Raw genomic sequence first — 13,878 nt, 5'->3', positions numbered from 1 at the left:
GCTTCTCCTATGAACTTTATGTCTTTTGGCAAAATGGCAATCAAGTTGTCACTGGAATAAATCTTTATTCCTCCCTCTCATCAACAGTAATCATTGAAATAATATAAAACGTTACCACCAGAAATAACTTAAAAGGCCAAACATTGCTTTATATGTGAGTCACTTCCCTGTTCCTACGTCACACCTTATTTTGCTTTTCTGGCCATTGTTTGTCCAAGGAGTGTTCTCCACAACTGGCTTCTTCTCTTCCCTCCGAGGTCTTGTGTGTGAGGGAAGCACTGCCGGCCAACAGCCATGAGAGCTTTCCTCACCTCACCACATTTAAAGACAAAAGATAAACATCTGTTTATGTGGCCAGGCATGCGACTAAATTGAGCCTTAGCTAATGAAATGGCAGCAACTTCTTCCTGACCCTCACCGACAGAGTGGAGTCGCAGGGATGTCGCAGCGGTGTCTATGGAACCGTGGGCCGCTGATAATAGCTCCAGAAGGCCAAACAAGCTGTCCTTGAAAAGTGCGCCTGCCCCCTAATCCAAGGTTAAGAAATTAGAGGACATAAAACGGCTTCCTCGCAACTCCATCCACAAGAGGTGCCTTTCAGGCCCTGCCAGGATAAATTTCCCTCCCGCGGGTGCAGGCGGAAACTCCCCCCAAGCGCTCCAGAGAGACAAGGTGAGCAAGGTTCTCACCCATATGCACCCTACTCCCCCGGCCTGCAGGCAGCTTTTGTCAGAGGGTGATCCACTCGCTCGCCCGTGACCTGACCTGTGAGGCCCACAAGGGCAGCCAGGCTCGGGGGAGGCAGGTTCTGCTTGGCGGTGGAGCCTGACACTCGGCTTTTGCAACACCCCTTTTTTTTCTGGAGTCAGGCTGATATTCGATTACACCGCACGACTGAGATCATCCTTGGACGCGTCGCTTATTGCAAATAGTTTGAAAATGCAGAGGAATTAGCGAGGCTCGCATGACAACTTGGAGTGTGTCACTGTTAAAAGCTATGAGAGTTATCCGATCCGTTAACGGAGCCATTTCCCAACTCTTGGCTAGTGGGCGCAGCAGAAACAGCTCTGAGAGAGAGAGGAACCCTACAGAAAGACTGGCAGAGTCCACTGAAATACATGCTTCAGCACATAGCTTTAGAAAGGCCTCTTATCATGCTTTGATCACATAAACTGTGTTGTTTTCTTTAGGGAGATGAAACAAGTAGACAAAAAGGTTGTCTCAGAGGAACTGTTGAAAAAGTGGGCCCCAAGCCAAATCTACATTAACATCGAAAAACACACATTGTAATTTATTGGAAACAATGAAACACTCTGCCAAAAGTTGAGAGGTTAAAGCATGGTAATTGTCCATTCAGTGACAGTAAAATAATAGGCCTAATCCACCCGGCCCGCAAATAAAAACCCAACAATTACCAGCCCTTTAGGCTACATGAAAAGTCTGTGGCTTGTCTAGGGAATACTGGTTCGGTTTCAACTCAGATCACTCTCTTGAGGAGTCATTAAATAGATAATTATGATGTCTGGGGGAAGCTTCGAGCTAAACGAACCAAAAAGCAAGCACAAACAATCTTTGGAACATGCAGACATTGTAATCCCACAAGGCACATGAGACAGTGCTAAATAACTTTTGAAAAAAAAAATATATATATCAGAGCCAACATGTGGCTGTGCATTGGTTGACTTTCCAACAACCAAATGAAAATAACAAATACTATTACAAATATTACAAAACAGTTGTTATTACTGTTTTAGTTTTAGCCTAAATATAATTAATTCATAGCCTACATCTTTCAAAATGCTGACAAGTGAACAAATATTTATCTCTGTCCGGGGTATTTTTTATCGATTGCATATCCATCTTGGTTTTGGGAAATGCTGCTCTGTCTGACATATTTTCTTTCATCTTTTGTGATAAAACTTTCAAGAATAAACGCCAGTGGGCTGTCTGAGTTAAGCCTACCACAGTTACTATTGGTCTCTCACTGGCGTCCGGACAAACACCCTTTGGCTCATCACAAGACAATAAAAAAAACAACAATGACAGCAGTTGGGATTGCATCAAACTTGGCCCTGGCGTGGCCCAGACCTGGCTTCTATCGACCGTCTGCAACTCAGTCTGCTTCTGGCATCCGATTTTCTGTGAGGAGATAACATGACATGTTGCTGTCAACAGCAGCCTAGAAACTGGATGCTTTTGAAAAATGAAATGCAAATTCCAATCAATTTCCCTACAAAGATTTCCTCATCATCTACGAGCAATCCGATCCACTGACAGAACATTTCCACTGCCACACGGGTTTGTCCAAATCAATTACACAATGCACATACATCATCAATTACACAATGCACATACATTTCCCCTTTTTATCTAATAAAAAAAAAAAGGGTGTAGTTTTTCTCCCAACGTTTTCTAACACAGCCATACCATGGCGAGAGCTACTCGCCCTCCTAGGACACATGTCCCCCATGGGGTTCTGGAATGTGGATAAATAGCTGCTCAGCATGTGTTTCTGTCGAATGCACACAGCTTATGTTTGGGGGGGGGGGGTTAGTCAGGGTCCATACGTGAGTCATGCAGAAAAACATATATTCTTGCTCTCTCCGCTTCCTCTTTGTTTAACCATGCTGACAAATTGCCCTACTGGGAGATTGCTGTGAATTGCTGCCGCATTTCTTCTCTCTGTCTCTGCAAAAGTCTGACCAAATTGAACACTTCACTCTCATTTGGAGCACTTCACTCTCATGTGGCTGGGATAAAGCAGAAGATGTTTGCAGCCTTTGTTGTGTATCACAGTGGGAAGCTCTGGATGTGGCTGAGTGGAGAGAGGACCCTGCTTTTCGAGTGGGAAATAGGGAGAAAGAGAGGAAGAGAAAGAATGAGAGAGGGAGGGAGGAAAGAGAGATATGTAGAGAAAGGTACAGGGAGAGAAAAAGAGAAAGAGAGAGGAGGAGGCAGGAATGTGTTACTGGTCTGTAGCAGTATTCATGTGCTAGACGATGGCGAGGTGCTCCCGGCTGTGCCTCCTCACAATGCAGACACCTGCAGGACACCACGGTGACCCCTCTGAAGCTCACACCAGCACCGGTCCGCACGAACAGTCTCCCCCCCCCCGAACAAGCAATTTCAAATCTCAGCGTTGCACCTGTGTGCTTCCATGCGTCTCTGTCGACACACAAAAGCACCCGTCTACCACTGCATATAGGCCCGTCCACCCCCACAGTATTTCACAGCCAGCCTCCCTCCTGCTTCCTGTCGCCCCCCACACACATGTCCACGCTTTCAGTGCATCACTAAGCCGGGCCGCCTGCTGCAATCCCCAAAACCTGACATGAAGCTGAGGAGACCACAGTGTGGTCGGAGGCATAAAATAATGCTGTAGTTGAGGGTCTTACTAGGCATGCGAATGAACAAAGGTGCCCTGAATTATATAGTGCATCTGTCAAGGGTTGTGTGTGTGTGTGTGTGTGTGTGTTTTCACTCTGCTCAGAGTTTTTGCAAGCCTGCTGTGACCATCCAACCTGAGAAAAAATGTCAACACCAATGACAGTCACGTCTGGATGGCAAGTTGATGAAAAAATACTTTCTCTGCAACAATATTGAATATCCACACACAAGTTCCATTTAAGAGGCTGTGCCGACAACCTTATAAATCATTCATACACTCCCTGGGAAAGTCGTTCATCTTGGCCCTGGACCTATACAACATGTGACGGGTACAAATGACATATGGCAATTGCCATTTCCTGGTCTCCACAGGAACAGAATTTGTGATGATGATTCCTGTCTGACAGAAAAGGGAGAAAATCTGATCCTCTGTAGAGTAATATAATACACACATATGTGGCTCTGAGATGTTTAAATACACATGCACACACACACATTAAGAAAAAAAAACCACTTGTGGTAAGTGCCCTTACACATTTTCGGTTAGGCCTTCATCAACACTGAGGGGGAAAAAAGCAGTGTTTGAACACTGGGTGCTAAATATTTCTTCAGTTTTTGTAACTGGCTTTCAATAAATATTTCTTCTTGTACATTCCAGATAAGTTCAATGGCACTTCTGTGATCTTCTGATCATACGTAAAGTGGGACACAAGGTTGTCTCTGCCGACTGGTGTCTCTGCCAACATGGGTTTCTTCCACTTGCTTATCACATTAACCTTGCGTGTTAAGTTCCATTAATTGGGCACGCTTTTATTCCACTTTGTGATTACATCTGCAAATGTTTTCTTGGTCATTCAAAAGCACCAGATGGCCTTGATATCTCAGTGATCAGAAGAGGCTATGAATGTATGTGTAGTGTGCTCTTCAAAAGATCTCACAAAAAAGGCTTTTTCGCGTGACTTCAGATTTGACCAAAAATTGTCTAGAAGTTTCAAAGGCCAGGGAGTGCTGATGTTAGTGTTTGGTTGGAGCATCCATCCTTTCAAACCAACCGACATGCACTGTACACAGACCTCCTTCTCTACACTTAGAACAAATCTACTCCAGGCGCTTGATCTTTTGACCATGTGTTCTGAGATCTATATACTTGATGATATGCAGTTAGGCACACGTAGGCAATGTACTGTACGTCAAAGGATTTATTTCTCTATCTATCTACCTAATGCTCTTCATTCTAGACCTCGAACTAAAGAGTCTAAAGACTGTTTTTAACTAATTCTCCTTACAAAGCTGTGGTTAATGGTTATCGTTCTTATTTAAACACTATTTTGTCTATTACTAATATTAGTATTTTTTTATTTAGGCTATATGAATTTACTTTAAACTGTTCATTTCCATGTTAAAGCAATGTTTATTGATGTCATTGACCTGCTGACTTTGTACAATATTCATAGCACCAAAGGCTTGATATGCTATCCGAGTGCCATCCATTATAAGCGACCACATATCAGGGATGGAGAATCTTATCGCCATTGACAGCAACTATCCACCACCTGAATTCATTGCACCCTGCACATTCAAGCTCTGAGCGCACTTGTAACCAGTACATATGGAGACAGCGAAAAAAGCCTGCAGAAACAGCAGCAGCTGCTTACTAACGTGCTGTTTTTTTCACATAAACAATAATAAAAAGTACAATGCACAAAAATTCCCAGCAGACATTTACAGTAGGTGAAGCCACTCATGCCACTCTGGCTGTGGATGCTTGGTGAGGCGTGGGGTGGACGACGTGTCAGCTGGGGACCACCAAATCCATCCCTGACACTGACCAGCCCTGATGCCCTCGGATCTCTTTCAAGTGGTGCAGACACCTATTCACCACGTCCCCCGACTCCTGCTAATGGGACACTACAAAAGATCACTGGCCTCTAAGAATAGCCGGCACCTGGCCCTTTCATTCAAGCGTACACGAGTACGCTCCCAATTCAAAACTTCTGAAGGCATTCTTCCCCTGACCCCACCCCACCCCCTTCAAAAAAAACAGAACACATGAAAAAGGCAAAAGGCAGGGGTTAGGGTGATGGTGGGGGGGCTGGAGGTGGTGATTGGTGTTGGTGATGGCAGGGACTCTAAGGACTCTGCTATCACTAGCTGGAGTGTGATGATGGTAAGGCCCCGATGCAAAAGCTACAGAGGAATAGCAGGGATTGTGTTGGCACCTGACTATTTCCAGCTCTCGTCTTTGGCTCGGAGGGGCGGATTAACCTCCACTTTATCTCTTTCTTCTGAGGCTTACCGCCATCCGTACGGCAAGCAACTTCAAAGTGTGTCACAAAAAAACAAGGCCGAATGTGAGCATGTGTGTGTGTGTGTTTGTGCAAGAGTGTGCATGGACTCTTCCCTGAACAGAATCGGCTTAGTTTAGTTCCGTTCAAATGGCTGGAACGCGACAAAAAAAAAATCTCTGTTTGATCTCAGTGGGCAGAAGTCTCCTTGGGCTTCTGGGGAAGGCCACATGAGTGCCCTCCAGTGTCCTATCCAGGAAGTACAACCAGGGCAAGCCAAGAACCCCTAGGGCTCATCCTTTGGCTGTCCCAAAAAACAGAGAGAGATGTTTCACACAGAAGTGTCAAGAGGATTTTGGGCTTGTTCGGCAAACACAACTCACTTACAAAGCTTGTACAAAGGTTTGTGTATTGTTGGACAGTCAAGAAGGCTAAGGTGGCATAAAGTCCGAGGGACTGACGGCTGAAGTTCTAAGTTCATACAGAGTGTTTTGACGCTGGTATGTGCACTGATGTGGTGGAAAGGTAAAACATAATAAGCACAAAGGACACATCCACCTCGTCAATTTCAGACAGATTTATTTGCTTTGGGTCCTGGGGATACAACCACAAAGACAACATTGTGCAAAGAAAGCAAAGGAAGGATCCATTTTCACGTACAGAGGGATGATAGGCAAGGGCCTCACATCCAAAATACACGCATCATATAAGAGCAGACACACAGTTGGCAACAATACTGCATAAGATCCAGCACAACACTGAGGCAGGAGAGTAAGTGCTCACTTACACTGCTAGGTATGATCAGACCAACAGAGCAGAAACCCGTCATGTACGCTTCCATCGTAGCTTGAAGAATACTGCTAATTATGTTCATTTGAAGGCAAATAATGGATAGCTATTTAAAAACAAATCAGCCATTCAACAAAAACAATGTTGTTTTTCTTTAAAACACGAGTATAAAAATATCCATAGCTGTGAGGCGTTGGGTGATTGAGATATGGGTATTTGTTGATATCTTATCAGACACAAGGAGAGAAATCTGTTTCGTCTTATTTTCCAGCATGTGATCCGAATCGCTGCGCTGTTGGCCCTTCGGCTGCCGACGCCCTGAATGCTGAGATGCTGTGACTGTGGCGTGCCAAATTAAAACTGAATGCAGGTGCACAATCTTGTGATTAAACATCTCTTTGAGGGGCCTGAGAGGGGACTCTGTGTGAAGTGCCAAAGTCTTTCCACACAGTTTTGTTTTTGCTGAAGCCTCAGTAACATATTGCTAGAATACAAAAAAACTTTTTTATATATTTAATTTATAAATGAACCATTTTGTTTTTTTTTTTCTTCATTTGTTTATCAAACCACACATAAAACCCTTATTTTTGCAGTAGCTTTTTTGTTGTTGTAATTTTTGTAAATATTTAATAAAGCTGAACTATGTACAGATGTTCTGTATGAGTAATAAAATGTATCTGCCAGGCCCTGAAGAGCACGGGACTGATTTCAGCCTGTGCCCCTGTGGGTAGCAATCTCCTTTTGCCACCCGCAGCACAGCTCAGGAGTTGCTGACGTGAGGTGTGCGTGTTAAGTTCACATAGGTTTCAAGCCTGCGACTCAAGCAGGAGAGGGGGAAACAAAACAAAACAAAAAAACAAGCTTGATGGTGAGAAATAAATGGACACTCCAGGTGAGAGAAGAGAAGGAAAAAAAAAAAAAAAAAAAGATGAACAGATGACGTTGGGACTGGAGCAAAGGGGTCAGGCATCAGCTGTCCTCGTCCTCACTCGTCCTCACTCTTGCTACCCTCCGACTGCTCCTGTTGACACACAGCGCCATGCACACACAAGCAAACACACACACACACACAGATAAACACACACACAGACAAATAAGAGAAGGGGAGACAAGCCAGAAGCTCCAGGACAGCCTAATCTTTCCCTTCAGGAGATACAGGCACAAAGGACAACATGCAATCACTAAATCTGCTTCCTGCTGCATCGCAGTTCAGTGAAACAAAGAGAGCAGCACAAAAGAGGAGACGCAGCAGTGGAGAGGGAGGCCAGACAGAGCTATGTCATGTTGAGTAATGGAAACTGGGGGAGTTCAGATCACTCGCTTTCTTCTGCTTCTCCATCACAGAGCCAGAGAGAAAAGAAACGCAACATAATGTCAACATAATGACATCCTTAAAAACGGTCCTCTTGGGATTAGTAATGCACTCCTTCTGTCTGCCTAACGACCCAACTGACTAATTACCTTTCCATAGAGTCTATTGGCATCCAGTTTGAGAGTTATGATGCAAATGAATAAGCGTTTTAGATGACAATGTGGCATAATATCAACAAGGCCTTACCACCTTCTACTTTAGAAACGCACTTGAACAGAGTGATAGCAATCACCAGAATGGCAATGCCTGGGCAAAGCTAGAATGAATTACTGGACGAATAAAGCCTGAGTGAATCACAGATGATAAATGATGATTGATGATATCTCTGTTCAATTCAAGTGAGCCATGTTTGAAAATGCCAATCACTCAATTTTGTAACAAGCAAGTTTAATTGCCACATGCAAACCAAATCAATTGTTATGAAACTAATTGATAATATGTAGGAATTAAGGGGGATTCTACAGGGATCTAGAGGGCCCTTGTCTCCCAGCTTCAGCTGTCTCCCATTCTCCTGTAGCTTGTCCTGCTATACTATACAATATATATATATATATATATATATATATATACACTTTTTGACCATTATGAGTGCACTGTCCAGGTACTTGCAGCACACTTTGTGTATGTGGATTGGAACAACGTGCTATTCTGACACCAAGGGATGTCCGAACCAGGGCATCCTACTGATGTGACATAAAATCTATACACTCTGTGTGACATCCGATGTCATGAAATGAGTGTTGCATCCGCCAATTGGCTGTGTGAAAAACAGTCCATGGTGATGTTCATAATGTTGTTAGATCATCTGCGTTCCTGTATCTTCACTAGAATTGCATTGTGGGATATAGATGATGACTAGGCTATGGGTTCAGTACCTTGACCGCACCAGTATAGATTAAAACTGTCCTAATAAAGTTGACATACTCGTAACTGATGACCGGAAACATGACAGTGAGGGACCTAAATGGGAAACTTCCCGTTCTAGTGTTGGTTCTAGTCTGTAAACGTACCTTATCGTCTGGGTCATCGTCGCTGTCCTCATCGCTGACCACAGGCTTGGCCTTGTTGCGGCTCTGCCTCTTCTTCCCTTTGTCGTGACTGCGTTCTTCTCTTTTGCTCAGCTTGATCTTCACCCTCACTGACTTGGCTGAGGACAGAAGAAAGGGAAAAGGCAATCATTTTACCCTAAAACTGCAAGGCCATGTTCACGCTTGGTGTCTTTTCATGACAAGAACAAGCCGCCACGAGCTCTTCTTCAGCTTGAAAAATCGCTGGCAGCTAAAAGCAGTTCTTTTTTTTCCTTGAAATCCCAGATAATTGGGATTGTGCAGTGATAGTGTAGTTTAGAATTCAAATTGAAACACACCCTCTGAACACCCTCTACATGTTCAAGTTTGAAGGGCAGTAACAAGCAAACGGGACAAACACTAAGCAAACTCACACTCAGTTTCGGACTCCTCCTCCTCCTCCTCCTCATCGTCATCACTGTCGTCTTCGCTCTCCTCCTCCTTCGCAATCTTCTGCCTGGCGCTCTTGAACACAGACTGGAGCACGATGGAGTCCTCATAGATCTACACAGAACCCGCCCCAAAACAGTACCATTAGACAGCGCGGAAAGAGCCTACCACCGCCTATCTGTCAGTGTGCGAATAGCAGGCCTTGTTTCTCTGTGTGTGTAAGTGTGTGTGGGTGCGTGTACAGTATTTGTGTGTGTGTGTGTGTGTGTGCGTCTATGTGTGTGCGTGCGTGCATGCTTGCATGTGTGTGTGCATGTGTGTGTGTGTGCATGTGCGTGTATGTGTGTGTGTGTGTGTTGGAGGGGATCTTGCTAAAGGGAGGCAGTGACAGTGTCCATGTGGCAGGAGTTCAACGTAACTCTTTAAAAATTCCAGGGGTTGGGGGGGGGCTGTTTTGAATCTCTGTTTGTTTGTGTTGACTTCTCTCCTCTCCTCCCCTCTTCTCCTTCTCTCCTCTCCTCTCCTCTCCTCCCCTCTTCTCCTTCTCTCCTCTCCTCTCCTCTCCTCCCCTCCCCTCCCCTCTTCTCTTCTCTCCTCCTCTCCTCTTCTCCTTCTCTCCTCTTCTCCTTCTCTCCTGTCCTCTCCTTTTTCCCTCTGCGCTCTGCTCCGCTGAAGGAGTGCAGGGAAGCTAAACCCTGATGGCTTTCATTAGGAGCCCTGTATGTTTGGCTTGGGCTCACGCGGCCGTCTCTGGTGACACACTCCAGGGCTTTCTTGCATGAGCGCCAAAGCAAGCATACAAACAGCAACAAAGAGCTGATTAGAGAAACTGGGGGGATGCCTGGCTTGCGCTCGAAACAAATCCCTGATCTATGGACGGTCTAAGAGAAGGGTAATTAGAGGAGACTTGCTGGGAGGCTCTTTGGTCAACTCGTGGAGGAGAAAGAGGGAGACATTTTCTGCGGGTCGTGTGAACTAACAGCCACGGAGATGTAAAACAGTCTCAGCAGGGAGGGAGACATATTTCATCCTGATTGTTATTGTGGTGTCATGAGAACTATCTAAAGAGGGAAAGCTTGGATTTTTGGCTGTTTGGTGTGGAGACGAAGAGCTTTTAAAGTCAATCCAAATCACCGGGGGCCACATTCAGACACAAACTATTGCTACTAATGTTTTATTTTATTTCAGTGAGTTGACAGCCGATGCTTATTCCACATCTCTTTAACTTTTAAATGTACTTTCCACAGCTTTCCTGTACAAGAACATGGCCAATATAAAACCACAACTCATTTCTGCCCATAAAAGCAATGAAATCTCTACTGGTACAAATCTACTCATGTGAAAATCTACTCAACAGCTGGAACACTGTATGGGAGGTTGACCAGAAGACACTACCAATGATACTGTATGAGGGATGCTACTAATCTTATGTGATGTTCTTTACTTTCAACTCCATCCAAAGACATAGACACAGACAAACAGACAAGACACACACACACACACACACACACACACACACACACACACACACCTGTGAGCCCTCCAAGTTGAAGGTCTGGGCGTTGTGACAGAGCAGCATGACGTCCTTCTCCAGGTCACTCACGCTCCTATACTTGTGACTGCGCACACGCTCCTGCAAGCAACCAGTAACACTCCTTAGTAAGCACGAACGAGGAACAAAGCCTTCTGCAATTACAACATCAAAACAAAGCCAAAAAAAAAAAAGCTCTCCCAAACAAAAAGAAAGGAAGCTTCAGATCTGAGCCTTCTGCCAGCATGCGAACACAGCCATTTCCTGCAGACCAGGTAAGCACAGCAGAGTCAATCTGAACTCTCAGCCTCTCTGAAGTTATGTGAGTGCTGAGTGAACACATGCTTGGTGTGCCTACCTTGATCTTCTTGAAGTCCACGGGTTTTCTTATCAGCTCATAGTATTCGGGGAGCTCCTTGCGTGAGGGCAGCTGCACAAAGACCTCACTGAGCTGTCTGCCAGAGCTGATAGAGAGAAAGAGATAAAGAGAGAGAGAGAGAGAGAGAGAGAGAGAGAGAGAGAGAGAGATGATGATGGAGAGGTGTTGGAAGCTGGGAAGAAGGGCTCCTAAAAGAGCCCCTATCAAATCAACAGAAAACACATACAGCACATACTTGGCCTATAAACCTGATTTACATTGATTTGACTGGTGTGGGACTAGAAAGCCAAAGGCATGCTGGCTGCCCTCCATACTGTGCACAGCTTGACTGTAGCTTCATCTGAGAGCTATGACAACACAGCAAGAAGCGTTGTCACTAATCTAAACGCAACTAAGCGTTGTCATTAATCGATTACATGAGATGTTTCAATTAAAATGACAGCTATTGTCGGATAAATGGCTTCCCTTGGCCTCCAGGAGAAAACGGCACTGCATCCCAGCCAATATACATCTCCTCTCACCACCACCGTCTGCTCCCTATCTGCACAGCCAGGTAGGTGTCAGAGGGGCTTAACTGATAAGGGCGGGGGGTTCTGTTGCACCAGATGAAAAGGAGAAACAAACAAACAAAGGAAACGAGAAATCGCACTGCATAGTGAATATTTGTCAGGACAATGTGGTTTAAAAACATACCAATCGTGAGATGCATACAAGGACACTACTGCCTCTGGCTTAGTATGTAAATATGAATACTACTAAATATCAATAATAATAATATCTTCTTAGCAGCAGTGTAGCGTGCAGAACAGAGGGGAATGGGCCGAAGCGCGGAATCAAAGCATGAATATGCTTTGGACTGGATTCAAGCAGCACCTCCTCTTGACGTCAGACCGGACTGACTTTGCCAGCTCTGCTGCAGCCATATCGTGACCCATGACGGCATGATACTGATTAGGCTGATTTCAAAAACAGCCTCTCGGTAAATTGTTTCAGGATGCACCAGAGGAGACGGATCGGTAATAACAATAAACTTTTCAATGTTACTTGGAAACACTTACAACGTCAATGTGTTTCTTCTATTGAGTGTGTTATCAGATAGATAGAATTGAATAGAATTTCTTCAGCATGTTGCTGAGACAAGACATCATAATTTAGGGGCCATTAATTAGGGGGCGGTGTTTCTTTTATCTACATTTTTGTGGCCACAAATGTATTGCCGTCACTGCTTCAGAATTAATCTGGGGGTTGCGGACTGGCCTGCCTCCACTGCTAAAACAAATCTAGAGGAGACAATAGGTGGTGTTGAGTTTGTTCAAGAGGGCTGGATATAACAAATAAAATAAAAATCACTAAATCACTAAATAAATTTAATTTTAAAGTGTAAAAAAACACAGTAGCCCCAAGATTAATAATTCAACACTAAAAATGTATATTTCTCTTTGATGCAAGTGTACAAAGCAGATCTCCAGGTGGTTTGTTATTAGTGAAGCTCCTACTGAAAACAAACCAAAAGAAAAGACCTTTCCCACCCAATATGGTACGAGTCACAAGTATGGCTCATAGTGTTCCACAAGCACCAAGGCTCAGCAGTCATCAAAGTAATAGATGCCCTGAGTGCGACCACAACTAAGCCTCAAGGACCACAGCTAAGGTTCCCCCCCCCTCGATGGAAAGGAAAGAGCTGCTCTCAAAACAAAAATTGGCTACAGTGGAGGGGTGTGGGTACAAATCGAACAAAATCGAAGGTCTGAAGTGTCTATTTTAAGTTTAATCATGCAATCGAGACAAACAAGACATAAATCGGGAGCCACGTAGAGCTTGAGCACAGGCCCTGGCCCCGGCTGACTCCAGTCCTGTGCTGCCCCTAACTCGGGGCAAGAACCACTCCATACGACTGGAGCGAAAACGAAGGAGGGAAGGAGAAAGGAGGGAAATGAAAAAAACATCTGCCAGTGGCGACAGAAGAGCGGCAGACTGGAAGAAGCCAGGGGACGTTCAGTCTCGCCGTTCCTGTTCCCTGCGATGTTCAATGGTGAAGTAGGGGGAAAAATAGCACTGTGTCTGTTTTCCCTTTTTAATGGCCACAATGCGTTCCCCTCTGATCAGCTTATCTGTTTACTGAGATTTACTGTGCAACTGGTCTTCAATTAGGTCACTTATTTTCCAATGACACACACCTCCTGCTATGTCCAACAAGCATAAATCAATCCACTCTGTCTACACTGTGCCTGATATTTACACTTACTGACAGCTAAATCTTTTTGAGATTGATGCCGTGGACACACATGGCGACAGCAACAGGCTGCTTTTTTAATAGATTTTGTATGACTGCAACAGCACGGATTGATCACACTCCCAGTCACAGACACAAGGATATTCCATGAAGACAGATACAGTGTGGATATCTTATCACCACTATACTCATCAGTGGCCCACTTTTAAGAAGCATACTTCTACAACTGTGAAGTCAAGTCAAGTCAAGTCAAGTCAAGTCAAGTCAAGTTTATTTATATAGCATATTTCATACACAGAGGTCATTCAATGCGTTTTACATAAACAAAAGCAAACAGTAATAGCACATAAAAGCATAGAAGGGCAATATTTAAAGAATAGTTTAAAAAGGTAAAGATCATAATAAAAATGAGTTGTTATTATATGGACTATGCTTTCCTGTTTGA

General features: G+C 44.4%; 1 protein-coding gene across 6 annotated transcripts in view; it reads right to left on the bottom strand.

Moving 5' to 3' along the window:
• Nucleotides 1-6,234: 6,234 nt before the first annotated feature.
• Nucleotides 6,235-13,878, bottom strand: part of smarca2 (SWI/SNF related, matrix associated, actin dependent regulator of chromatin, subfamily a, member 2) — a 56,822-nt gene continuing 49,178 nt past the window's right edge. For 4 of the 6 annotated variants that reach the window (XM_048242712.1, XM_048242711.1, XM_048242716.1 and 1 more), the window contains 6 exons: nt 11,776-11,793; nt 11,180-11,285; nt 10,822-10,923; nt 9,275-9,404; nt 8,844-8,980; nt 6,235-7,482 (listed from right to left, as the gene is read on the bottom strand). In XM_048242712.1, the coding sequence (XP_048098669.1) occupies nt 7,447-7,482; nt 8,844-8,980; nt 9,275-9,404; nt 10,822-10,923; nt 11,180-11,285; nt 11,776-11,793 (529 nt within the window). In that variant the 3' untranslated portion in view covers nt 6,235-7,446. The remainder of the gene's footprint in view (nt 7,483-8,843; nt 8,981-9,274; nt 9,405-10,821; nt 10,924-11,179; nt 11,286-11,775; nt 11,794-13,878) is intronic. The other 2 variants (XM_048242713.1, XM_048242715.1) reach the window with 1 other exon arrangement.

This window comes from Alosa alosa, chromosome 5 (genome assembly GCF_017589495.1).
Source record: "Alosa alosa isolate M-15738 ecotype Scorff River chromosome 5, AALO_Geno_1.1, whole genome shotgun sequence".
NCBI lineage: Eukaryota > Metazoa > Chordata > Actinopteri > Clupeiformes > Clupeidae > Alosa > Alosa alosa.
Note: the sequence above shows the minus strand (reverse complement) of the source record. Positions and strands in the feature narration are given on the sequence as shown.